The sequence below is a fragment of the Castor canadensis genome, chromosome 6 (assembly GCF_047511655.1).
Source record: "Castor canadensis chromosome 6, mCasCan1.hap1v2, whole genome shotgun sequence".
Classification (NCBI taxonomy): domain Eukaryota; kingdom Metazoa; phylum Chordata; class Mammalia; order Rodentia; family Castoridae; genus Castor; species Castor canadensis.
Window position 1 is genome coordinate 15,881,542 of NC_133391.1, and position 27,072 is coordinate 15,908,613.

At 46.5% G+C, this 27,072-nt stretch overlaps 1 protein-coding gene across 6 annotated transcripts in view; it reads left to right on the forward strand.

The window, feature by feature from the left end:
- The window catches only part of Galnt17 (polypeptide N-acetylgalactosaminyltransferase 17), a 433,611-nt gene that overhangs the window by 201,623 nt on the left and 204,916 nt on the right, over positions 1-27,072 (forward strand). For 5 of the 6 annotated variants that reach the window (XM_074075764.1, XM_074075766.1, XM_074075767.1 and 2 more), the window contains 2 exons: positions 13,774-13,948; positions 20,857-21,054. In XM_074075764.1, coding sequence (XP_073931865.1) covers positions 13,774-13,948; positions 20,857-21,054 — 373 coding nt within the window. Of the gene's footprint in view, positions 1-13,773; positions 13,949-20,856; positions 21,055-22,880; positions 22,982-27,072 lie in introns of those variants that run through there. The other variant, XM_074075769.1, reaches the window with a different exon arrangement.

Below are 27,072 nucleotides of genomic sequence, written 5' to 3' on the forward strand. Positions count from 1 at the left end.
CAGTTGCAGAGATGATTGTTCTTCCTTCGTCACCGTTCCGCAGGTTTCCTAGTTTGGGATCACGCAAGTATTTTGTCTTCAGCACTGTAGTGCTTTGGGTTTGGTTCAGAAATCACTAGCTGTGGTTTGGATGTGGAATGTCTCCCTAAGACCCAGGTGTTAAAGGCTTGGCAAGGTGAGATGGAATGGGAGGCTCAGTCACGGGGACTGTGCTCCCCATGGGGATGAGGGACCCCAACCCGTTCCTCTTTTACATTCCCACCTGGAGGTGAACAGTTCTGCTTGGCCATGCAGTGCTCCCACAATTCTCTTCCTCCCACAGTCCCAAAGCAACAGGACCAGCTGCTCGTGGACTGAATCCTCCAGCTCCCTGAGCCAAGGTGAACAGTTTGTCTCTCTTCTTTTCTGTCTCTCTCTCTCTCTCTTTTTTTGGTGGTACTGGAGTTTGAACTCAGGGCCTCACGTTTGCTAGGCAGGCACTGTACCACTTGAGCCACTCAACCAGCCCTTTTATTGTGATGGGTTTTTTGGAGATAGGGTGTCTCAAACTATTTGCCTGGGCTGGCTTTGAACCTTGATCCTCCTGATCTCTGCCTCCTGAGTAGCTGGGATTACAGGCGTGAGCCACTGGTGCCCAGCCAGCCTTTTCTCTTGCTTGGTTGTGTCCACAGGTTGAAAGCAGGATAGCTCAGATCAGAAAACTTTTTCGAGTGGAAGGTTATACCCTGTGGTCTATCAAAAGGGATTTTGGAGAAGAATCCAGCTTTGGCATTGTCGGCTTTTCTTCGTGATTTATAATTGCAGAGATAGGAGAGTATCGTGTTTGGGGGAGTTAACATTCTTCTGTGCTGCTGAGGCTCTGTGTGACAGAGCCAGGAGACAACCTTGTTATCACACAGCTACATGCTCGGCCACACTCATTCTACAAACATCACCTGCCACCCCCTGCCTGTAAAGAGACTTCCTAATCAGAAGTAATTCTTGTTGTTGCCCCTTAAGCAGGTCACTGCAGTGTGACAGCATCCGCCCTGTGGGTCTGTAATCACAATTAGGTTATGCATTTACATTTCACACTGTGTACTTTGGGCTGTGGGGAGCAGAGGATAAGGATGGGATATACCTTGACCCAGAAGACAGTGTGGGAACTCCAGCCAAAGCTCACAGGCCCTCTGGCTTCAAATAGCAATCAGAGCAGCAAAAACCCTTTTCATTTTGAAATAAGTATAAATTCATAGGAAGTTACAGTAAGTGCTTTCACTTAATTCCTTTCCCCCTACCATGGTCACATCTGACAAACTATAGTACACGGTCGTGACCAGGAAATTGACTTTGGTACAATCCAAAGAGTTTATTCAAGTTTTATGTGTGTGTCTGTGTAATTCTACAGTTTTTAATCATGCATGTAGATTTGTGTAACTACCACCCCAATCAAATATAGACATGCTCTACTGCACTCACTCCCTCTTTCCATCCCTCTGTCACCATACCCAACAGCTGGACATCACGAATCTGTTCTTGTCACTATAACTTGATGATTTCAAGAATGTTCTATAAGCCAAGTGCTGGTGGCTTGTGCCTGTCATCCCAGCTACTTGGGAGACTGAGATCAGAAGGATCGCACCAGCCACAAGGCTCCACCCTCAGCCCTTCCACACCAGGAGTTTTGGTGGCAACAAACCATATTCAAACTATAGCACAGTGCTATTAGATAGGAATCATTGTCCATATTAAATGTTTACTGTGTCTTTCATGCCTTCCCTAGCTATCCCCAGACCTCACATAGGACATGGAGTCTACAATCCACAGCACCCTTCCTCCTTGAGACCACTCCGTTTTCATCCTGTCCCACGCATGCCCTCTTCGTGTCCCTAAAGTCACCAGTGAGTTTTTAGGCCACATGACTGTGAAGTGTGGGAAGACCTAGCTTTATCAGACATCAGCAGAGCTTTTATTACCAGATATCCTGCTGTGACAGTCCGGGCCACATCTGTTCTGACTGGCTGGTGCCTGTGCTTCTGGTTGTCACACGTCTTGACAGTCACCCCTGGCTAGACATGAGACACATTCAGCTCTGCTGTTTGAGATCATTTCCGTGCTGTGCAGCTCCTTAAGGAAGACGTTTGAAGCGTACTGCCGTGCATAGGATTCAGGGCTCTCACTCCAGGGGACCCCACAATGCCAGAGAAGGGGGACCTGGCCAGGTGATTTGGTTCAGTTACTCCCATTCCCTGGCTGTCAACTGCCTTGAAAGGAAATACCAGGGAGAAATGACTGGATGTTGAGACGCAGCCCTGCTCTCTCCGGGACCTTGCATTTCTTCAGCGATGTCTGCTGTCCCTCCTCTGTGACTGTGACTCTTGCTATTCAAGGAAGAGCCTGGCTGACTTCAGAGCATTCACAATCAATTTCGCCATAAATAAGCAGCAGAATGAATGTGCCACCCTGGGACAAATCTTACTGCTTACATTAACCTGTTATTTTCAGTCTCAGCTGCAAACACCAGGCTTTCACCTACCTTTGAATGGGGCAGGATGGGGGGATGACTTTTAATTTGGAGAGGCCCCACCTGGAGGTATTGTCCACTTCCCTGCTGATTCGGGTGACTTGTATTTATTTTATAAACAGAAGAAGCAGTGAAGGAGACTGTCCTGACACAGGGATCGCAGGTAGAGATCCAGTCCTTTTCCACTGTTTCTCCTAAGCGCATGACTTGCTGTGACATTTCGTCTCAGCTTTGGTATTTCGCACCTCACGTCTTTTTGTTTTTCCTTTCAGTCTGTTGCTTTCTTTCGTCCTCACTTTGATCTTGCTATGGAATCACCCTTAAAATGCTTTCAGACCCAGTAAAAGCATCCCTTTTAATTCTCCCCCGTTCTTCCCGAACGGACTTGCTCTTGGCGCCCCAGCCCTCCTCCCTATAGTCAGCAAGGGCTGTTTTTAAGCCTGCAAAGCCACAAGGTGTCCAGAGAATAAAACACGCATGACAGCTGCCATCTGTGTTCTTTTGCCCTGAATTTTTTTTTTTTTTTTTGCTTATGTGGTTCCTCACCCTGGATAGGCTTCAAAGCCAGGATTTCAGAGGTGGACACACCAATGCCATGGCAGTTGAGGTCTGTCACAAGGCTCTTTTTATCACTATGGCTCCTTCATGGTCTGGTGGTACTGTCTAAAGCCCAGAAGCTTCCCTGGACACCCTCTCTATCAAGTCCTCTTGATCAGCCTGTGAGCCTCTGCTCTAGAAAGCATTGACTATGGCTGGTATGGTGGTTCATGCCTGTAATCCCATCTGTGCAGGAGGTAGAGATAGGAAGATCGATGTCAATAAGGCCAGCTGAGGCGAAAGCGTGAGACTCTATCTGAAAAGAAACGAAAGCAAAAAGGGCTCAAGGCATGGCTCAAGTGGTAGAGCATTTGCCTAGCCAGCACGAGGTTGTTGGTTCAAACCCCAGTGCTGCCCCAAAAAAAGAAAGTGTTAACTTCTGTTGGTGGAAGACAGTCCTGAGACTGGGTCTGTGCTTCTGTCATCCCTCACTGGCCAACTCCCCTCACCTGGCTGTGGACCTAACCTCTGCTTCTCATCGGGAATTAGTGTGGAGAGCTGCAGGTTCAGAGCAGAATGGGGTGAGCTCTTTGGGCTCTTTGCAAATGTTAATGGTGCTGGTGCAATCTGTGATCAGAGGACTCCCAAAGTCCTTGTGTCCTGTAGAGAAGAAGCCACAGTGGGACACATGGCTGTTAACAGAGTTTACTAAAAGTTAGGGAAGAGAAGTTACAAACGGAGCATGGTGGGTGCAGGTGGAATCTCCAGGTGCTTTTAAAACCTATGCTAACCCATGGGAAGGGAGGAACCAGGTGATTCCCATCCATAATCAATGAGTAGGGAGGGGCATGGGCGGTTCTTGCACCAGGTGAGGGTGGTCCCTGGGCCAGAGCGGGGTTAATCTAAGATGTAATGTTTAGTTTCTATGAGTCCCGAACTTTTCCTAATTTTAGCCTGCCTTACACCTACTCACATTGGGTTCCCACCCACCCCCATGTGACAGAATAATTACACAGGTAATTAATTATCTATCAGCAAATGCGTGGGTGCCCTTCCGGTACCAGAAGGGGCCAGTTCTCAGCACAAACTGGTGTCAGGCCCAAAAAGGGTGACATGGACCCTCTGGTGTCACAACATCACTCACGTCCAGGAGTCAGGTGTGCAGGCATGGCACTTACATGCTGGTTGACCTGGGGAACATTACTGACCACTATAATAGGCCCTTTCCGATGCTGTAACAAAGCACCTTAGGCTAGGTAATTAGTAAACAATACAGATTTATCACTTAGATTTGGGGGAGCAGGGAAGTTCAAGTAAAGGCAAAGCATTCGTGGTGTCTGGTGAGGTTCGAGTCCTCCTTTGCAACCTTACATGGTGGAATGGACCAACCAGCTCCCCTTGGGGGCCTCTTTTTATAAGCATGACCTCCCTTTCATGAGTGTGGGGCCCTCGTAGCCTGGTCATCTGCCCAAGACTCCACCTCTTAACACCACCACATGGAGGGATTGCAGCTCACCTTGTGAATTTTGGGGGGAGATGCAAACATTCAGACCATAGCACCCACTCCATGCCTCAGTTTCCTCACTCATAGATGGAGATAATAATCTTCTTACCTGACAGAGTTACTAAGAGGACAGAGAGAGTTGACACAGGGAAGGTGATTGCATAGCACGAGGCCCTTAAGAGAATTGACAAGCCTTGACACAAAACCCACGAATGTTACATTTACAGGACAGCCTGGCTCCATGGCCCAGGGATCGGGGATGGAAGCTGGCTCAGTGGTGTTGGGGAGCACTTTCTGATTAGCTAGCATTTTCAGTTAGCTCGGTTAGCAGTCTGGGCACATATGTATTTCGTTAGCAATAGAGACAAGCCTAGTATCAGGGTATATGAAAACTGGTGACTGTCAGCAGGAAATCCTCTTAGCTTTGGGGAGATCAGCCTTCCCCTCTGAGCTCCTCACTCACATGAATACCCCTCAAGGCCATCAGAGGGACCCTGGTGGTGTGTTTGCATGTACATGGATTTTTGTAAAGTTTACAAAAGACGAGATTGTTTTCTTAAGTCAGATGCTGTGGCTCAGATCTTTAAACCCAACTACGGGAGATAGGGAGGATGGAGGTTCAAGGCCAACCTAGGCAAAAAGTTAGCAAGACCCCATCTCAACCAATAAACTGAACCTGGTGGTGTATATCTCTGATCTTGGCTATGCAGGAGGTGTAAATAGAAGGCCCAAGCAAAAGGAGTACGAGACCCTACTCAAAAAACAAGTAAAGCAGGCCGGGCTCATGCCTGCAATCCTAACTATTTGGGAGGCAGAGATTTTAAGGATGGTGGTTTGAGGCCAGTCTGTGCAAAAACTTTGTGAGACCCTATCTCAACCAATGGGACCTGTCATCTCAGCTGCACAAGGAAGCACAAATAGGAGGTCCGAGGTCCTGGCTAGCCTGGACATAAAGCAAGATCCTTCCTGAAAAATAACTAAAGCAAAAAGGGCTGGGAGTGTGGCTCAAGTGGTAGAGCACCTGCCTAGTAAGCAAGACCTGGATTTCAACTTCCAGTAGCACACACAAAAATAGATAGGTAGATAGATAAATGGATGGATGGATGGATAGCATACATACATAGATAAATGATAGATAGATGATAGATACTTTTTTGTGAGATAATTCCCTCAGGTTGCATAAACTTCAGCTCCCACAAGTAACATATTCTGAAACTTACTATCTCCATTTATCTAAGAAGAAACCTGTATATCATACAACCATATTTCTCCCCACTCTAGCTTTCTTTTTCAGTCTTAAATGTAATATTTCAATGCTGGGTGCATGTCTGTAATCCCAGCACTCAGGAGGCTACGGTAGAACAAACAAATTTGAGGCCAGTGTGGGCTATATGAGATTCTGCCTCAAAAAAAGTAGTGTTTTAAAGTTTTGATGTTGGTCTTTGCTTAGCTGCTTTGATAATTTAGTTGTCTGGATGTTTAGGCACACCTGGAAATTCAGGTGTTTTAGGTCTAGTTTTTCTGCTGTTTCTAAGTAGGCTCTCACATGTAGAAAATATGAAAGGGCCTTAGGGAAGCATTCAGAAGCACAGTGTGTCCTGATTAATGTCTGTGTCACAAACCTTGTGTTAAAGACCAAGTTTTCCTGAGGTGAGTGTTGTAAAGCCCCAACCACAGTGATCTTGGAGTCTCCCCACCCCCCCCAGGGATGCAGCAGAGGGCTGGCCTGGGGAGACTAGGGTATTAACAAAATACCAGGATTGATCACCCATCAGGGGCCTGCACTAGTCTGGAGAAGCTGGGGACCAGGTCCCATGGGAGGAGGAGTCATCTCAGTCTCGCTAGACACTTCCAGACAGGGATGGCTTTTGGTGACCCATGAGGCTCTGAACAACAGGCCAGCCAGGAATGACAGTTAATGCCTGTAGTCCCAGCTACATTGGAGGCAGAAGTAGGAGGTCATGAGACCCTATCTGAAAAATAAATGAAGGCAAATAGGACAGGGGCATGGCCCAAGTTGTAAAGCACCTGTCAGCACCTGCTCAAAAGCCTTCAGGCCCAGAGTTCAAATGCCAGTACCACCCAAAAGAAAAAAAGCCATAAACAAGGGTTTAGCCTGAAAGGGTCAGTAGGAACCTAGGGTACAGGGCAAGCCTCTAGTCAACCAGTCCTCAAAATAGTGATCAGTGACTCACTGATTTTTTTTTTTTTTTTGGCAGTAATAGGGTTTGAACTCAGGGCCTTACACTTGCTTACATTTGCTAGGCTCTGCCGCTTGAGCCATTCCACCAGACCTCAAATGGTGATCAGAACCATGGAATGTGGAGGCAGGTCTTCAGCAAGGCCTGGGGGTATAAATTCACACACAGACACACCCACATGCTGGTCCCCTCCCCACCTGAAAACTGACACAACAGGCCACGTGTTTTACTCTTTATTTCTTTCTTTCTTTATTTATTTTGCAGTACTGGAGATTGAACCCCGGACCTCACACACTATGGCAAGTGCCCTTTGTTTCCATTGTTCTTTGTTTTTGAGCCTGGAATTTTTGATACTCCTGCCCCAACATCGTGAGTGATGGGATTACAGGTGTGAAACACTGTGCCCAGCTTATACAACTCCATTTTTATGAAATATCCCGGAAACAGAAAGCACACTGGGGCTTGCCAGGGGCTGGGAGAGGAGAGAATGGGGGAGCAACTGCCTAAAGGGTATAGAGTTTATGTTGGGTTGATGGAAAGTTCTGGAAGTAAATAGTGATGATGCTTGCACAGCATTGTAGATGTACTCAGTGCCACTGGGTTGTCTTTCTAAAAATGGTACCAGTGGCCAAGTTTGGTCGTGTGTGCTTTACCACAGGAAAACCCCAAAGCCATGCTTCTGAGGCATTTGGGTTTATATGGGAATCGTCTGGATGCCAGTGTGCCCCACTAAGGGTGGCTCGCTGAGGAGAGCCCTCAGAGCAACCATGGAACCTCTGCCTCAGAGGCAGGCATTTTTGTGTTGGTTTTCAGTTGGAATGCCCCATACGTGCTGTTTTCTCACCTCCAGCTGTCACAACCTGTGCCTTCCCAGTGAGCGCCATGCCCAGACCTCAGCAGCTGCTGGGGGAGTGTCAGCAGGGAGGGCGGCAGAAGAAACAGTGGTGGAATTGCAGTATTAGTAGGATAGAAGCCCCCAACCCACCATGTCCATACCTGCATTGTAGCTTTCCATAGCTTTTGTGACCTGTACTTAATCTCAGCCCAAAATATTAGATGAAAAACCCCAGAAGTAAGCAATTCATGGGTTCTGAATTGTGCACCATTCTGAGTAGTGTGATGAAACCTCATGCCTTCCTGTGCTGTCCCTCCTTGTCCTTGAACCATCCCTTTGCCCAGCGTATCCTCACTGGATACACTACCCACCCGTTAAGCCCTTGGCAGTTGCTCAGTGATCAGAACCACTATCACAGTACCCCAGGGCTGTGTTCAACTTATCACCATTTTGCTTAACAATGGCCACAAAATGCAGACTTTTATTAGAGAATATATGGTTGTAATTGGTCTGTTTTGCTATTAATCTTATGGACAACTAAAACCACCCTCACCTGGCTCAGGGACCTCCCATCCCCTGCCCACTCATCAGTTATTGGTTAGGAATCACCAGGTTCTTCCCTTCCCATAGGTAGTGTAAGTTTTTAAAGCACCTGGAAAAGAGAAGTACTCTCTGCTTCCGCCCCCACCTGGTCCCCCCATGTCCCCTTTTGTAATTCCCTTCCCTGACTTGTAATAAACTACACTTACACTCATGTCCTGCTGTGGATTCTTCCACATAGACACAAAGAATTTGGAAATCTCCTCACAGACTCCACCATTGCCATTAACACTATCGCCAAACGTGTAGGCTCCAGACAGAATTCTGTAATAATGCCTTCTGCCTTAGCTCTTGGTCTGTGCCTGGGTGACAGGTGTTTCCTTTATTGTTAAGAAGCAGGAGTTCTCCCTCACCAGTCCCTCCTGACGGGGAGTGGGGAGCGATTGCGTCTCTCTTCTCAGCTCACCAATACTGTTGATCAAAGTCTTAGGAAACACAAGTTCCCGAATGGCACTAGGCCAATTCGGTATTGAATTTCATCTCACCCTGGAAGGTAAACATTTATCTTTGCAGAAATGAGTTTAGGTTTTCTCCTTTGAGTTTTTTGGTGAGAAAAAAAATCCAAAAGAATCCTTAGTGCACACTGGTTTTCTTCCTCTTCTTTTTGGGGTGCTGGGGATGGAACCCAGAGTCTCCCACCTGCTAGGCACGTGCTGTACTGCTGAGCCACAGCGCCTTTTTTTCTTAGGTGCAAGGATGGGCTCCTCTTGAAGGGCGGGAATGATCTTAGGTGACGGGTGTGATGCTTCTACACAGGTTTGTTTGGTCCCTAGTAAGCCTGCACCTTGTTTCACTTGGCTAACTTGGGCACCTGTTAAGATAAATTTGGGGGTTTGCATCCCTAATCCCACCCCTGGTTCTCCCCTTCTTCAGGTCATAAGACTCAAGCATCCAGAAGGGGAATCCTTTTTCTCACTGTTTTGCAAACTCAATGCATTTGTCCTCCTCCTCGAAGCCCCGCCCTCTACCTGATCACGCTCCTGTGATGCTGTTTGTACCCTGGGAAGATGTTTGGCTCTTCTGTGTCTCCCAAAGTGTGGCTCGAATCTCCTTTCCATCTCCTGGATCCATCACCCCTCTATGGCAGCATCTGTCACAACTCTGTCCCTGACACCTTTTCTTCTCCAGAGCCCTCCCTTGCTTCCCCTCTCTACCTCTGCTGCGCCTCACCCTGTCCGCATGGAAACTCGCCAACTTGTTCTTCCTCTTCTCTTCTGGTTTGAATGAAGGGCATCTTCCCAATTGCCTGTTTTGTCACTTGAAAATGACACTGGTGATTTTGTCACCAGTGTCACCAGATTGGACCTAAGTAGATCCAATTCTGGGTTTTTGCATCACTGGGGCTTGAATTCAGGGCCTACTCCTTGCTAGGCAGGTGCTCTAGCGCTTGAGCCACTCCCCCAGCCCTGTTTTGCTTGTGTTATTTTTGAGATAGTGTCTTATGTTTACTCCCAGGGCAGCCTGGACTGCGATCTTCCTGTTTCTGCCTCCTGCATAGCTGGGATAACAGGTGCGCACCATCACGCCCAGCTTTGTATTTGTTGAGATGAGGTCTCATGGACTGTCTGCCCAGGCTGGCCTGGAACTGATCCTCCTGATCTCTGCCTCTTGAGGAGCTGGAATTACAAGTGTGAGCCACCGTGCCCGGCTCCAGTTCTGTGCTCATGTGTTTTGCTTTGTGCTTATGTACCTAGACCTTCGGTCTAGCTTGCACAGCACTCTGTGAGCACTCCCAGCCCAGGTTGTCATCTGCAGCACATTTCCTTGGAGGCCATTTTTCTTTGTCCATTTGTTCCATTTCCCTTGTGATACTGCATATTGTAATTTGGGGACATGTCTCATTTCCTGAACTATATTGCAAGTGTCTTGAGGAAGTATTGTGTGTGAATTGTTTTATTAATTATACAAAGGCATAATCTTGTGCCTTACAAAGTCCAGAGTCACACTGCAGGGGTGGTAGAAGAAGCCCTGACAGTCAGTGTCCCTTGTTCTTAAATGCTGCTAGGTGCATTGTGGCCTCTCCCTAGTGTCCCCATAAAACTCTTAGGCTGTTGCTTTAGTTGAACTTGAAACAACATGTCCCTCAACCCAGTCCTATGAGACCAAACCCAGGCTCTGAAGAGTGGCATCAATCCATTCCTGAGGCCCCTGTGATCTAAATGCCTCCCAAAGGCCTCACCCGCTGATTCTGCCACATTGAGGTGGAGACACACCACGTGTAAGCTGTAGCACCAACTTTCTCGCTAGCTTTCGTGCGCCAAGAAACTTACCAACATTAAGTCAGTAGATGGTTTTTAGAAGCTGAAATCCTTTGGGTCACTCCTGTCCCATATGCATGGTTTGCCTTCTGCCACAGTGAGTGGAGCAGCAAGGCTGTCTACTGTCTGACTCTCCAGTGGCCCTGCAGCAGGTCAGGAAGGGTGGTAAAGCAATACTGGCAAAATGCCAACCAGGACCTTCATTGAAAGCAGGCTGTGTGCCTGGCATGTGCTAAGGCTGACCTGTGTGTTTTGAGCTCAGTGGTCCTCAAAGTATGCATTGGACCTCCAAGGTCTCGTTAGAAACATATCTGCTCAGTTTTGGTGACAAGTGGGGAGGGATTCAGCCATCTCTTTGTATACCTCTAGTTGATGCAAATGTGTCCTCCAGTTTAAGAACCACCATTCCGTTGGAGAACCACAATTCAGGCTTCTAAGCCTATTTTTGACATACCTGTTGAGTCCTCGGGCTCTCCAGGCTGCTTTGAACTCTGTCCAGGCTCCTCAAACCTGTATGGAGGGAAAGAAGGAAAATAATTCTTCATGCTAGCTGCTCAATGCTGAATAGTTGTGCTATGCTAGGGCAGATGTTTGGCGTTCTATCTGTTTTAGCTCCTTGAATGACACCAACCCCGTGAGACTGCTACTATTGTTATCCTCTCCCTTCTGTAGGTGAGGACATGGAGGCACAACATGATTGGCTGACTTGCACAGGGTCACTTGGGTAAAACATGGCAACTCTAGGGTCTGAGCCCAAGGCAAGCCGACTCTAGCCTTGTCACCAGTCACAAGGTGGATCTCATGGATCTTGGTGGTTCTGCCCTCCACCTCCAGGGTCCATTTTTCTCTTTAAGGGTGATGGCCACCTCACTACAAACCTCTCTCCGGTTGTCACTCGGGCTGCCATAACAAAATACCACAGACTGGCTGGCTTAACAACAGAAATTGATTTTCTTGCTGGGCACTAGTGATACACGCCTGAAATCCCAGCTACTCAGGAGGCAGAGATCAGGAGCCTTGTGGTTTTAAGCCAACCCCAAGAAAATAGTTTGTGAGACCCTATCTTGAAAAAACCCATCACAGAAAAGTGCTGATGGGGTGGCTGAAGGTGAAGGTGCTGAGTTCAAAAACCACCACCACCATCCCAAAAAAAAAAAAAAGAAAAGAAATTGATTTTCTCACACTTCTGGAGACTGGAAGTTCAAGATCGAGGGGTGGCACAGGTGGTTCCCTCTGTGGTCTTTCTCCTTGGCTCTCAGATGGCCGCCTTCCCACTCCCTCTTTCTGTGTCTGTCCCTCTGTGCACACATGTGCCTGGTATGTGTTCATGTGTCAGGTTTCTCCTTCTTGTAAGGATACCAGTGATGTTGTATTAAGACACAGCCTCATTTAACACTGTCATCCCTTTAAAGGCCCTTGTGCGGAGCCAGGAGTTAGGACTTCCATAGAGGAGTTTGGTGGTGAACAGTCATTCCTTAGACCACTCATTCCTTTGTCCTCCATGCATTTGACTAACAGCAACTTTCCTGGTTCTATATGCCTTCAAACTCTCTTATCCTCATTCAACTGGACCCCCGTTTTCTGTATTTCTTCCTGGGACCACATGGCTGTACAGTTCAAGGACAACAGCAGCTATGACACAAAGAGGTCTAGTTATGCTGCATGCGTGGCTTTAAGTGTAATATCCAGCATGAGAGCCTTCTTAGCTTTCTCTACAGCACAGCTGGTGTGATAGTCAGCTTTCCATCACTGTGACAGAGTAGCCAAGGAAAACAACTTAAAAGGAAAAAGGGTTTATTTTGAATCACGGTTTCAGTTCATGGTTGGACTGGTGGCTTTTGGGCCCATGGAAAGGCAGAATATCATGGTGGCAGGAGCACGTGACAAAGCAGGTTGCTTATATCATGGCAGCCAGGAAGCAGACAGTGGGTGGAAGAAGGGATCAGGAACAAAATATGCTCTTCAAAGGTTATGCCCCCAGTGACCTACTTCTTCCCACTAGGCCCCCCCTCCCAGAGATTCCACCCCCTCTCAGGCCTGTTATGTACAAATTCATCAGTGGTTAGTCCACGAGGCCGATGGGTTAATCGTGAGGTTAGAGCCCTCAAGACCTAGTCACCTCCCAAAGGCCTGCCTCTTAACACTGGGAACCAAGCGTTCAACACACTAGCTTTTCAGAGACATGTAAGACCCAAACCATGGTAGGCAGAGATAGCAACATTTCTTAAACTATTACCTGTGGACCGTCTTGCATCTGAATCACCCAGGCCGCCTCTGGATGTATTAAGTGCCTGGGAAGGAGCGTGTCCCAGGCACACCCTTGCCTTGACTCTGCCGAAGAATCTCTTCTCTATGGCGCTTCCCCTTCCTCCCTACAGCTGCCAACAGTCATGTTCACGGGGTCCCTGACACATGGCTTGTGGTTCAGCTCTTCCCTTACTGGATGTACGACCCCAGAACACCTCAGCCTCCCCAACACTGTGTCTTGCTTTGCAAAATGGAATTAGTCTCACTAGGTAACAGACTTAATCTAGTAAGCTCCTAGGGTGGCTAAAAATGACATTAGATAGTAAGAATAAGCCACTTCGTCCCCTGACTATAGCAGGACAATGTTCTGTCCTCAATAGCGCTGTACCTGCCACCAAGGTGACTTTTCTTCTACTGTAAAACCTTTTTTTTTGGCTGAACTGGGGTTTGAACTCAGGGCCTACACCTTGAGCCACTCCACCAACCCTTTTTTTTGTGATGGATTTTTTCTAGATAGGGTCTCACAAACTATTTGCCTGACTGGCTTCAAACCTCGATCCTCCTGAGTAGTTAGGATTACAGGCGTGAGCCACCAGCACCTGGGAATTCTAAGACCACCACAAACACTATGAATGTTGCATCTGGTCATGACCATGAGTCTGGACCACCTTGGACACATTGTGTAGGACGCAGTCCATGTGCTGATGGAAAAGCCCATTTAGAAGTTGATAAATAGGCTCCAGGGGGTCGTAGGAAGGCAGGAATACTAACTTAGAAAGTAGGAGGGGCCACAAAGCAAAGACATCTCAAAGGACAACTGCCTGCTACATGGGAATTTAAAAGCCAGGCCCGTTTTCTGTCCTGCTGTATACATGTGTACACCGTCACTCACGGGTATCCTGGTTGACAGGTTAGAGATGCATTCTGAGTCCCAGACTGGCTGGATTGCCTTTTCTGCTAACTTTCTTGAAAGTTGCTAACTTTCAAGATTTTGTGCCATCACAGAACTTTCTGAAGAGATGTGCTAGTGGTCAGGTGCAAAGCTGAAGTGACATGTTCATGGACTTGTTGCGTTTTGTCCCTTGTAGAAGAGCTGAAGGCCCCCTTGGAGGAGTACGTCCACAAACGCTACCCGGGGCTGGTGAAGGTCGTGCGAAATCAGAAGCGAGAGGGCCTGATCCGAGCTCGCATCGAGGGCTGGAAGGCGGCCACCGGCCAGGTCACCGGCTTCTTCGATGCCCACGTGGAATTCACTGCTGGCTGGTAGGTCACGGGCTGAAATTGTGGCACTCACAATCAGCGAGGTGGTGGGGAAGAGCTGAATCTGGGGCGCTTGGTTTTCCTCTGGGACCACTGGAGAATGGAGAGAGTTGGTTCAAGAAGGTGAGGCTGTTGTCTGGAATAAAACTGGGAAGGAAGCAGGAAATAAATTTGTCCACCATTGTTGTCATTATCGTTGTCATCGTCACCATCACCACTACTGCCGTCATCAGCATCATTTGGCATATTAGGGTTTGAACTCAGGGCCTTGCACATGCTAAGCAAGTGCCCTGCCACTCGAGCCACACCTCCAGCTCTTTTTGCTTTGGTTTAGTTTTCAGACAGTGTCTTGAGTTTTTGCTAAGGCTGGCCTCGTCTCAGAACTTGATCTTCCTGTCTCTGCCTCCTGATTAGCTTGGATTACAGGCATGCCATTGCACCTGGAGAATGTGGTGCATTAATCAGACAGAACTCAAGATAAACCAGGAAAGGTAGCCACATCTCTGATCTCAGCACCCGGGAGGCTGAAGGAAGAGGATCTGGAGTTCAAGCACATCCTGGGCTGCATAATGAGACCCTGTCTCAAATCTCAAAAGAAGAAATTCAAATGGCTAAAACACACGCGAAAAATGCTCACCATCTCTAGCCATAAAGGAAATGCAAATCAAAACCACACCAAGATTCCACCTCACCCCTGTTAGAATAGCCATCATCAGCAACACCACCAACAACAGGTGTTGGCGAGGATGCGGGGAAAAAGGAACCCTCTTACACTGTTGGTGGGAATGTAAACTAGTACAACCACTCTGGAAAAAAATTTGGAGGCTACTTAAAAAGCTAAACATTGATCTACCATTTGATCCAGCAACACCACTCTTGGGGATAAACCCAAAAGACTGTGTGTGACACAGGTTACTCCAGAGGCACCTGCACACCCATGTTTATTGCGGCACTATTCACAATAGCCAAGTTATAGAAACAGCCAAGATGCCCCACCACTGACGAATGGATTAAGAAAATGTGGTATCTATCCACAATGGAATTTTATGCAGCCATGAAGAAGAACGAAATGTTATCATTTGCTGGTAAATGGATGGAATTGGAGAACATCATTCTGAGTGAGGTTAGCCTGGTCCAAAAGACCAAAAATCGTATGTTCTCCCTCATATGCGGACATTAGATCAAGGGCAAACACAACAAGGAGATTGGACTTTGAGCACATGATAAAAGCAAGAGCACACAAGGGAGGGGTGAGGATAGGTAAGACACCTAAAAAACTAGCTAGCATTTGTTGCCCTCAACACAGAGAAACTAATGCAGATACTTTAAATTGACAGAGGCCAATGGGAGAAGGGGACCAGGAACTAGAGAAAAGGTGAGCTCAAGAAGAATTAATTTAGAATGTAACACATATATACAGGAAAGCAATGCGAGTCAACTCCCTGTATAGCTATCCTTATCTCAACCAGCAAAAACCCTTGTTCCTTCCTATTATTGCTTATACTCTCTCTTCAACAAAATTAGAGATAGGACAAAATAGTCTCTGCCTGGTAGCGAGGGAGTAGGGGGGAAAGAGAGGAGGTGGGGAGAAGGGGGGAGAAATGACCCAAACATTGTATGCACATATAAATAAAATAAGATAAAATAAACAAAGAAACAAACAAAAGAGTCAAGATGATGCTCAGTGAGAGTGAGACGGTCATGTTTCTAGTCTTCCTTTCCTGCCTGGCCTGCTCACTGTTCTGGGGAAAGACGGCTGACTGCAGAGGCAGGGTATCTATTTCTAATTCTACCCAGTCAGGCGGAGTTTGCCAGAATTTATGGAATTATCTGTAATACCATTTGGAGGAAGAAGAGATTAATTCTCTGCAGATGTGGCCCTGATGTTTTTCCAGGTGGAAAGAATAATGAGGAAGGTTGTTGAGCTCTCAGGGAGCAGAAGGGTCTTGTTAAAATCGGAATAGGGTTTTGCAGTTGACTGCTTTTAAGCAGTCAAATGACGCTTGCTAACTAGCCAACGTTAGATTAAGCTGGAGGCTTGATAAACTTTGTCTGGGTTGCTTAGTGTAAGAAGACTGTTTTTTCATTGATATGTAATAATTGTGTATTTGTAGGTTACTGTGTGATATTTCCGTGTGTGTGCGTGTTTGTTAACAGCAGTGGTGCAGTCTGTGATCAGATTTCCAAATTCTTTGTGTCCCACATGGAAGAATCCATGCCAGGACATGTGGGTAATTGGAGGGGTTTTTTTTGTTTGTTTTTTGTTTTGGTGATACTGGGGCTTGAACTCAGGGCCTTCACCTTGAGCCCCTCTACCAGCCCTTTTTTATGTTGGATATTTTCAAGATAGGGTCTCGCAAACTCTTTGTCCAGGATTGGCCTTGAGCTGCTGCTATCCTCCCAGTCTCTGTCTCCTGAGTAGCTAGGATTAGAGGCGTGACCACTGGTGCCCGGCGTAAATGGAGTTTATTACAAGTCAGGAAAGGGAATTGCAAGTGACATGGGGAGACCAGGTGGGGGCGGAAGCAGAGAGTGCTTCTCTTTTCCAGGTGCTTTAAAAACTTACGCTAACCTATGGGAAGGGAAGAACCTGGTGATTCCCAACCCATGATCATGAGTGGGGAGGGCCATGGTGATACCAGGGCCAGGTGAGGATGGACTGGACTGAGTTGTCCCTGAGCTAGGGTGTAGTAACCTGCACACATTGGCAATTGAAAAGAAGGCTCAGAGAAAGACAGGAATGTTCAACCTGAAATACAAAACTAAGTCATATTTTCTAAGAGTCCCAAACTTTTCCTATTTCTAGCCTGCCTCATATGTATACATGTATATGTGTGTACACATAATAATTATATGTGCTTGTAGGGTACAGTTTGATATTTCCATATATATAATGTGATTTTGTCAAATCAGAGTAATTAGCATATCTGGCACCTCAAATGTTTATCATAATTTTTTGTTAAGAACATTCAAAATCTTTTGTAGCTATTTTGAAATGCACAGTAAGTTATTGTAGTCACACTATTGTGCTAAATAACACAATAATTTAATCCTCCCACCAAACTGTACTTTTGTACTTGCTAACTAACTTCCTCTGTTGTCCCTCACCACTGTCCCTCCCAGCCTAAGTAACCATTATTCTACTTTTTCTTCTATGACATCAACATTTTAAGAAGAAGCAGAGTTGTGTATTTCACAAATAATGTTTATTAACACTGAATGACACCATTTTTTTAAGTGGGATTGGGGTTTGAACTCAGCACTGGGCTTTGTGCTTGCAAAGCAGGTGCTCTACTGTTTGAGCCACACCTCCAGTCCATTTTGCCTTGATTATTTTGGAAATGGGGTCTCCAGAACTGTTTGCTTGGGCTGGCCTCAAACCTCAATCTTCCCCATCTCAGCTTCCCAAGTAGCTAGATTACAGGTGTGAACCGCCAGTTTGGCTGCGTGACACCATCTTGAAGTCATTCACAGACCCTGATTTGAAGAACCAAATCCCATCACTGATCACTCACTAAGCTGCCTGTTCTTATTCCTTTGAAACTTTAGAGTCCTTCAAGTGAGTGGATAAAAGGAGAATGGTTATGCAAGTGAGCACACAAAAACCTTCCTATGCATACTGGGATCTGTCACCATCTTGGTCACAAGTTCCCTTATTTGTTTTTTGCTGCCATTACTCCTGGTGACTTGCAGCTGTATGTCTTCAGTCCCAACCTTTCCCCTGAGCTTGAGTTGTTTATCTCTTGCAGTCGTTGTCAAAGTCAGGTCCCCTGGTTAGTAGCATCATGTGTGTCAAGAATTTGTTAGAAATGCAACCCCTGCCAGGCTGTGCCCTGACCCTGAAGGCAGGAGCTCAGGGCGTGGGGCCCACCAGCCCTCCGCTCACCACCTCCTCTCGCTCGAGGACCCTGGATCTGAGGTCTTTTGAAGAGATATACTTGGACGTTGCATTGTGGACTCTAACTTGACATTTCCTGTCTCTTCTCCATATCATCACCTTCTTGTTGCTTTCCCGGCACCATCCATACACCTTCCACTGGATTCTTACCTCCCCCCATGTTACCCAGTAGCCTTCTGTTCAGCCAGTTACTTCCACACTGGTTCCCAGGCCTCCCTGTCCCTCTCGGCCTGACCCCTACTGTCTCAGCTCAGCCCTCCTACATCGTCTGCCTGTACTGATGCCTGATTCACTCCTTTGGTTGGGATTTCCTGGTGCTGTTCTAGGCTGAGGGGTTGGGTAGCCAGCTGTCAAGATGTACCTGATTTTGAGGGTTCATCCTGGGCAAATCAGGACAATCGGTCACCCAGCTGGCCTTCAAAGTGTGCCCTCAAGTCTCCAGTCTAATTAGAGCCTATCTAGTCTAATCCATCCATCATTGAATGCTGTCTGGGCTCTGCGATTGCAGTCTTAGCCACACAGGCCCATTTTCTGCACTTCTACCCAATTGTCACATGTCCTGTTCTGATTTAATAGAGTCCTTCTGGGGCTCAGCTTTTACTGGTTTGTGTTGGGAGTAATCAACTCCAGTCTTGGTGCCCATGGCACTACTGATTTCTTTCTTGGCCTGTTAGCTGTCTGTCTGTCTGTGGCTCTGCTTGTCCTCTGTTCTGGAATCCAAGGAATGTTGCCATCTGAGACCTTCCATTGTGCAGTTCAGGGAAAAGAATAATGGCTGAGTCTTGCCACAGCTTAGCTGTGACTTGTCACTCGTGCTCACATCCCATTAGCAAGCTGATTCACAGATCCAAGCCTTACGTTAATTGGAGGTTGGAGGCAGGAAAGGGGAGAAGTATGTTCCTCAGGGAAGCACAGAAGGTCATGTGACAATAGCAGTAATAGACAAGACATCCCCAGGGAGGGAAGCAAGCAACTGGGAAGCATCCTAGAGTGAGACCAACGCCCTCAGCTGCAGAAGGATTACTTGAACCAAGGTACAGCTCAGTAACTCTCACTATACTGTGACGGGTTGCCCTGCAGGCTTCTATAGGCACAGCACCCAACCAGCGTGGGAGAGACATGGCCCACTCAACAAGGAGGGGGAGCGTCCAGGTTAGGTCTGAAACCAGACTTTCTAGGTTAGAACCCTGGTTCTGCCACCAGCTGGTGGCTGTATGGCTTGGTACGAGCATGTTAACCTCCCTGTGCCTCAGTTTCTTCATTTGTACAATGCTGATCATAGTATCCCCCTCCTAGGATTGCTGTGGGGTTGCATTACCTAACATGTGTAAAACATGCAGCATGGTGCCTAGCACTTAGAAAGTGCTTGACATATAACAGCTCAAAGATTAGTGAGGACTAAGCCAGCTCTGGCAGCTCACACCTGTAATCCCAGCTACTCAAGAGGCAGAGATTTGGAGGATTGAGGTTCAAAGCCAGCCCTGGCAAATAGTCTGTGAGACCCTATCTCAAAAAAAACCCATCACAAAAAAGGAATGATGGAGTGGCTCAAGGTGTAGACCCTGAGTTCAAACCCCAGTACCTCTCACACACACACACAAAATTAACGCAGAGAAACTGGTTGAAAATCCTTCCTACTGGGGCTTGGGACAGTGACATGTGATCAAGCCTCCATGGTGGCTAGGCTTTCTACCAGTGGCCAAGGGCCTTCTCAGAGGAGGATTTGATAGAATGAAGCCTGAAGTGCGTCTAGAAGCCATGGAGAGTTAGCCCCATTTGGCTCCAGCCTCTACAGCATGTGCAGAAGTGTAGAAGACAGGAAATGGCCCAGAATATATTTTATAGCTCATTTTAAATAGAAAGATGAGATGAACCAACAGGTAATTCAATAGCTGCAAATGAAAAGAGATTGCTTGTAGAGCAAGCCTTCTCATTATTCTTCCAAATAATACAGAGGAATGGGATTTGCACTTGACTCACTTCCAAAGCCTGTGCTCTGGTCTAAGCTGGGAGATTAATGCCTTGGTTTAGCAGAGGCATCTTTTCCCTCTCCAGTGTGGGGGCTGATCCTTCCCTGTGTCTGACTTACAGACGCACGCATGGAGATGGAGGTACCTGGCCACCTGCTAAACCCTATACCATGAACCTAGAGCCATCTCCCCGCCTGAGGCTCCCTGCATCCCTGAGCAGGGACGCTGGCTGGGAGGCTAGATTCTGCCTGCTTTGCATTTAATTAGTTCCAGGCCTTCCGTGCTAACCAATTCAATTAGATCCCTTTTAAGAAATCAATTAAAACAATGAAAATAGTCTCTCACACAAAGCAGCTCGTGAAACGCCTATTAAAACCAGGACATCCAGGCCATAAGGGACCTGTTTTGGGAAAGGGAATTCAGTCCCAAGCAGAAGAAGAGACAAGAGGTGGCAGACAGTGCCCCAAGGGGAACTTAAGATGCTGTATGAAACTGTAGTGTGATGTGGTGCTGGAACACTTGCTATAAAATAGAGGGCTTGCTGGGCACCAGTGGCTCACACCTGTAATCCCAGCTACTCAGGAGGCAGCAATCAGGAAGATTCAGGTTCAAAGCCAACCCAGGCAAATAGTTTGAGAGACCCTATCTTGAAAATATCCTTCACAAAAAAAGGACTGGTGGAGTGGCTTAAGGTATAGGCCCTGAGTTCAAACTACAGTACTGAAAAAAAAAATTCGGAGGAGGGGACCCCCATCTTCTGAGTTGTCCTTCCAGGCTTCTCATGGCAAAGCAGGCCTCACCATAGTGGCTCCAACACTGATGAAGGTGTGAGTCTCTGCAGACTTCAAAGCCAACCCTTGTAGCCACCCGCTCCAACCTGGGTGAGGCATTTGGCTTCTGCTGCCTCAGTTTCCATTTTCACCTAGCTGCCCAAAGCCCGGCCTTTCTGTTAAGTCATTCCTCTTGTCTCTGGTGTTCTCAGGTCTGTCCCCGGTGAAGTGAGTCTCAGGCAGAGCTTTTAGCTTCTCTTCTCTGTGTTGCAGGGCCGAGCCAGTTCTATCCCGCATCCAGGAAAACCGGAAGCGAGTGATCCTCCCCTCCATCGACAACATCAAGCAGGACAACTTCGAGGTGCAGCGCTACGAGAACTCGGCCCACGGGTACAGCTGGGAGCTGTGGTGCATGTACATCAGCCCCCCGAAAGACTGGTGGGACGCCGGAGACCCCTCTCTCCCCATCAGGTCTGTGGCACGCGAGATCCAGTGGTCAGGGAGTCCCCAGGCATCAGGGTCAAGAAGAGCCATGGAGTGGGCTGGGGGAGACTGCCCTGGGCTGGTACAATGGCAGGCACACAGCCCCCAAAGGAATGGTGGCCTCTTGGGGTCACAAAAGTACAGCTTTGCCCAGCCACACTGGAAGGCTGAAGGTGGTAGTAACCTTCACCCTTGTCATTCTTCCTCACAGTGTTCCCTAGGGTGACAGCAGTCCTCCCCAACCCCACCCCATACACAGCTTTCCTTTCTGTGGTTTTAGTGTCCTCTGTCAGCAGGTCTGAAAATGTTAAATGGAAAATTCCCCAGATAAATAATTTATAAGCTTTAAGTAACTTTTATTACACTATGTGTTACAGTTGCTGTATTCTATTATTTGTTACGGTTATGACTTACACATTCAGCTTTCTTGTTGTAGCTTATTTATATATGAAACCTTACCATAAGTATTTATGTACAGGACAAAAGTGGGTTAGGCACTGTCAGGCATCCGTGCACACACTGAGGTGCTGGAATTTATCTCCTCAGACAGCTCTGTGTCCTATCTGAAACCTGGTCTAATGACAGAGTGTCACACCTTTTTTAGTGATACAGGATTACATAGATAAGGACAATAATTGTGTGACATCCTGCGTGATGAGAAGGCCTTTGGGGGGACCTCCACGTGGCTGTACCCAGCTGCCCCTTGGGATAAGGTGACCTATAAGTCCTGGCAAACCAGTTGGCAAGCTCAGGTTCAAAGGACATTGGATGAAGTAGGTTGACGTTGATAGCGAATTAGTTTCCTGTTTGCTGCTGTAACAAATCCCCACAAAGACAGTCCTGGAGGTCAGACAGGTCTGAAAAGTGTCTCCTGTAGCTAAAATCACGGTGTCGGGGAGCCCTTTCCTGCTGCTCCCCTTTCTGGAGGTGGTCTCTGGCCTCAGCGCTGGGCTCCTCACCTCATGTCTTTCCCTCCTGCTTCCTCCCACTGGTGGCTTTGTTGTTGTTGGAAGATGTTTTGCTGTATATCTCAGGCTGGTCTCAAACTCATGATCCTCCTGCCTCTGCCTCCTGAGCTCTGGATTACAGGTGTCAACCACCATGCCTGGACCTCCTTTGCATTCTTGCCTCCTCTCATAAAGGCCCTTGTGATTCTATTTGGGGTCCATATGACTAATCTGGAATAATTTTCCTATCTCAATACCTTAGCATAACCACATCTGCAAAGGTCTTTCCCCATATTATGAAACATTTGCAGGTTCTAGAGTTAGGATGTGGACGGGGGATGGCTACCTAAGGCTGAACAGGCTCTTCAGATCTCCTTGGTTCTGTCCTGAGTCAGAAGAGGTGGGAGAGGGCGTCTTCCCTTGGCCTCATTTGAGGGGTGCTCGCCAGTGTCAAACAGGAAAGCAAGAAAGACTCACAGAATAGGTCTGAGGTTAGCCACAACGTTCTTTCTCAGGCTACAAATTTGAGTAAAATTTTGAGAAGTTGTTTTCTTTTCCTGCTCAAACCAAAAGCTGAAGAATTGCCTGAGAGTGAAGCCATCAAATCTGGGCAGATTGTGACTCGGAAGGAAGGTGGTCTTTGGTCCTTTCCCAGCTGGCGTCCAACATTCACACAAAGCCATAGGGGACATCCTCTTGGCTGTCTGCAAGAAGTGATGGGGTTCAGTACAGCATTACCTGAGAGCCAAGGTGTAACCTTCAGGGATATTTAAACTTTAATGGCTGCCGAGTACCTGAAGCCTTAAAGAGATGAAATTGAAATGATGAACTCGAAGACATTAACCTTCATATTTTGGCCAAATGCAGTTCCCTCCCTGGTGTCTTTCTCGACACGTGGAAAGACTGGTTACAGCACAGTGCTCTGGGATGCCCAGCCAACATCTGTCACACTGGCTGTCTCCAAGCATGTAAGTTTGGGGGGGGACATGGATTGGAATTTCACGAATTACGGTGACATTCACAGATGACTAATACAGCACTTTAAAAAGACTCAAGAAAATGGAGTCATGGTCATGAGTCATTAATATTATCAGCATCTCTGATGTACAAAATAGAATCAAATACCAGCGATCTCCTTTTAACACTTCTTCACTTAGGAAGCGCTTAATTGGTTAATAGTTGGTCTGGATATTTAACCATATGAAGGAATTTTATGGTCCTTGTGATACTAAGCAGATAGAATGTGGTTTCTTTATCATTACAAGACATGGTATTTTCTCCTTCTCCCCATGACGCTGAAATTTTAATAGTTATAGTTTTATTCTGCAAAGGATGAAATGAGGAGAACTTTCTATAATAGCATAAGATGAAGTGAATCTTTGGGTATTGGATTGATTTTCTGGTAGGTAACACATCAGAAGAGGTTTGACGCTGAAGGAATTTATATTCTTTCTGGTTTAGTTCTTGCTCTGGTTCTTCCTGTATCTTTTTCTTTTCTCTGGTAACGGGCTATTTTCCACCCTTTTCTCTTTGTCCTCTGCTCTTCTTTGTTATACTAGAGTTTCAGGTGTAGTGTGGACAGGTGACATTGAAGAGGGCAAGGGCCAAGCGTAAGAGTTGGAGTTGGGGGTGTTGAAAACATGTCTCACTCAAGGACATACCTGTCACCAGTTCTACAGGATGTGGTAGGACACAGCTAGCACGGGCAGGTGTTCAGACTTCTAAGAGAATCTGAAATGGGAAATCTCCTGACTTTTAAATGTTGGCAAAACAAATTTCTCTTCTTCAAAACTGTGAGGACTCAGAAACATGTTTCCAGAGTGCACTTGACCTCCCGGGCCCCTAGAATCTGGAGATTATCATCATTCCCAAGACGGCCTCGGTGCACTCTTGTCACCTGGGAGGTGCAGGACCCTGCAGTATTTGGGGTTATTGTGGGGTTGGGGAATTTGGCAAAGTGTCACTCAAAGCCATAGGATAAGAATGGCCAGACTGCAGAACGTCCCCTCCTGTCCCCACTGGGTGTCCACAGCCCTCTCTACTGCGGTTCACCTGTGGAGGGAGAGTTTGTGACAGATGGACACAGCTCTTGCCTCTGCGTGGACCGAGAGTGTCAAACCTGTGTGCAAAGCCCCGATTATTCTTCAGAGTGACATTATCTCCACTGTCACATCAACAACCCAGCCCTGGGCCAGTGGATTTTAATCTTTTTCTGAATCAAGGGGCCACAGATTGTGTTCCTGGGACCTGTGTAAGAGTCTGGAACCTCATGTATAACGTCATCACTTTGCAATACTAAGCGTGTGTAGTGCTATAAATGTGCAGCGGCCCCAAAGCCAGTCTTCCAGGCCTTTCCTCATCGCCTGCTAGTGTGGATGCTGTGTGAAGCCAGATCCATGAATGGCTGTTTTATGACGGTAGCCCCGGTGCCAGTGGTGTCGTCATAGTGGGTCCAAAATACTTAATGAATGATGGATGGTGGCATCAGAGGCTCAGAAGAGAGGCCAGAACTTCCAAATGATTAGAGAGAGGATGAGGCTGCCCGAGGGACACTAGGGAACATGAAAGAAAACACCAGTATTTCTGGGGTGCAGGGAGCCTTCTGAAAGGAGATTCCCAAGGAGTGAATGAATGCTCAGGGATGTAGGAAGAATGCTAAGGTCAAACCCAAAAGGCAGCAGTGCCAGAGATCCAATGGCAAGAGAACTAAAAGCAGCATTTGGCTCAAGCAATCAACTCATCACAAGTTCAGAGGAAGCATTTTAGGGGAGTACTTGCGTCTGAAGCCAGATAGCAGTGGGTGGAGGAATGAATGGAACACGAAGAAGCGGGGCGACGTTTAGGGGGGGACTAGGAGAAGGAGAGGGGCAGAAACTGGACAGGAAGATACAGGATCGAGCGACAGGTCTGCTTTCTTTTTTTTTTCCTTTTATTATTCATATGTGCATACAAGGCTTGGGTCATTTCTCCCCCCTGCTCCCACCCCCTCCCTTACCACCCACTCTGCCCCCTTTCTCTCCCCCCCACCCCCTCAATACCCAGCAGAAACTATTTTGCCCTTATTTCTAATTTTGTTGAAGAGAGAGTATAAGCAATAATAGGAAGGAACAAGGGTTTTTGCTGGTTGAGATAAGGATAGCTATACAGGGAGTTGACTCACATTAATTTCCTGTGCGTGTGTGTTACCTTCTAGGTTAATTCTTTTTGATCTCACCTTTTCTCTAGTTCCTGGTCCCCTTTTCCTATTGGCCTCTGTTTCTTTTAAGGTATCCGCTTTAGTTTCTCTGCGTTAAGGGCAACAAATGCTAGCTAGTTTTTTAGGTGTCTCACCTATCCTCACCCCTCCCTTGTGTGCTCTCACTTTTATCATGTGCTCAAAGTCCAATCCCCTTGTTGTGTTTGCCCTTGATCTAATGTCCACATATGAGGGAGAACATACGATTTTTGGTCTTTTGGGCCAGGCTAACCTCACTCAGAATGATGTTCTCCAATTCCATCCATTTACCAGCGAATGATAACATTTCGTTCTTCTTCATGGCTGCATAAAATTCCATTGTGTATAGATACCACATTTTCTTAATCCATTTGTCAGTAGTGGGGCATCTTCGCTGTTTCCATAACTTGGCTATTGTGAATAGTGCTGCAATAAACATGGGTGTGCAGGTGCCTCTGGAGTAACCTGTGTCACAGTCTTTTGGGTATATCCCCAAGAGTGGTATTGCTGGATCAAATGGTAGATCAATGTTTAGCTTTTTAAGTAGCCTCCCAATTTTTTTACAGAGTGGTTGTACTAGTTTACATTCCCACCAACAGTGTAAGAGGGTTGCTTTTTCCCCCACATCCTCGCCAACACCTGTTGTTGTTGGTGTTGCTAATGATGGCTATTCTAACAGGGGTGAGGTGGAATCTTAGCGTGGTTTTAATTTGCATTTCCTTTATTGCTAGGTATGGTGAGCATTTTTTCATGTGTTTTTTGGCCATTTGAATTTCTTCTTTTGAGAAAGTTCTGTTTAGTTTACTTGCCCATTTCTTTATTGGTTCATTAGTTTTGGGAGAATTTAGTTTTTTAAGTTCCCTATATATTCTGGTTATCAGTCCTTTGTCTGATGTATAGCTGGCAAATATTTTCTCCCACTCTGTGGGTGTTCTCTTCAGTTTAGAGACCATTTCTTTTGATGAACAGAAGCTTTTTAGTTTTATGAGGTCCCATTTATCTATGCTATCTCTTAGTTGCTGTGCTGCTCGGGTTTCGTTGAGAAAGTTCTTACCTATACCTACTAACTCCAGACTATTTCCTACTCTTTCCTGTATCAACATTAGAGTTTGGGGTCTGATATTAAGATCCTTGATCCATTTTGAGTTAATCTTGGTACAGGGTGATATACATGGATCTAGTTTCAGTTTTTTGCAGACTGCTAACCAGTTTTCCCAGCAGTTTTTGTTGAAGAGGCTGCTATTTCTCCATCATATATTTTTAGCTCCTTTGTCAAGGACAAGTTGGTTATAGTTGTGTGGCTTCATATCTGGGTCGTCTATTCTGTTCCACTGGTCTTCATGTCTGTTTTTGTGCCAGTACCATGCTGTTTTTATTGTTATTGCTTTGTAGTATAGTTTGAAGTCAGGTATTGTGATACCTCCAGCATTGTTCTTTTGACTGAGTATTGCCTTGGCTATTCGTGGCCTCTTGTGTTTCCATATAAATTTAACAGTAGATTTTTCAATCTCTTTAATGAATGTCACTGGAATTTTGATGGGAATTGCATTAAACATGTAGATTACTTTGGGGAGTATCGACATTTTTACTATGTTGATTCTACCAATCCATGAGCATGGGAGATCTCTCCACTTTCTATAGTCTTCCTCAATCTCTTTCTTCAGAAGTGTATAGTTTTCCTTGTAGAGGTCATGCACATCTTTTGTTAGGTTTACACCTAGGTATTTGATTTTTTTTGAGGCTATTGTAAATGGAATTGTTTTCATACATTCTTTTTCTGTTTGCTCATTGGTAGTGTATAGAAATGCTAATGATTTTTCTATGTTGATTTTATATCCTGCTACC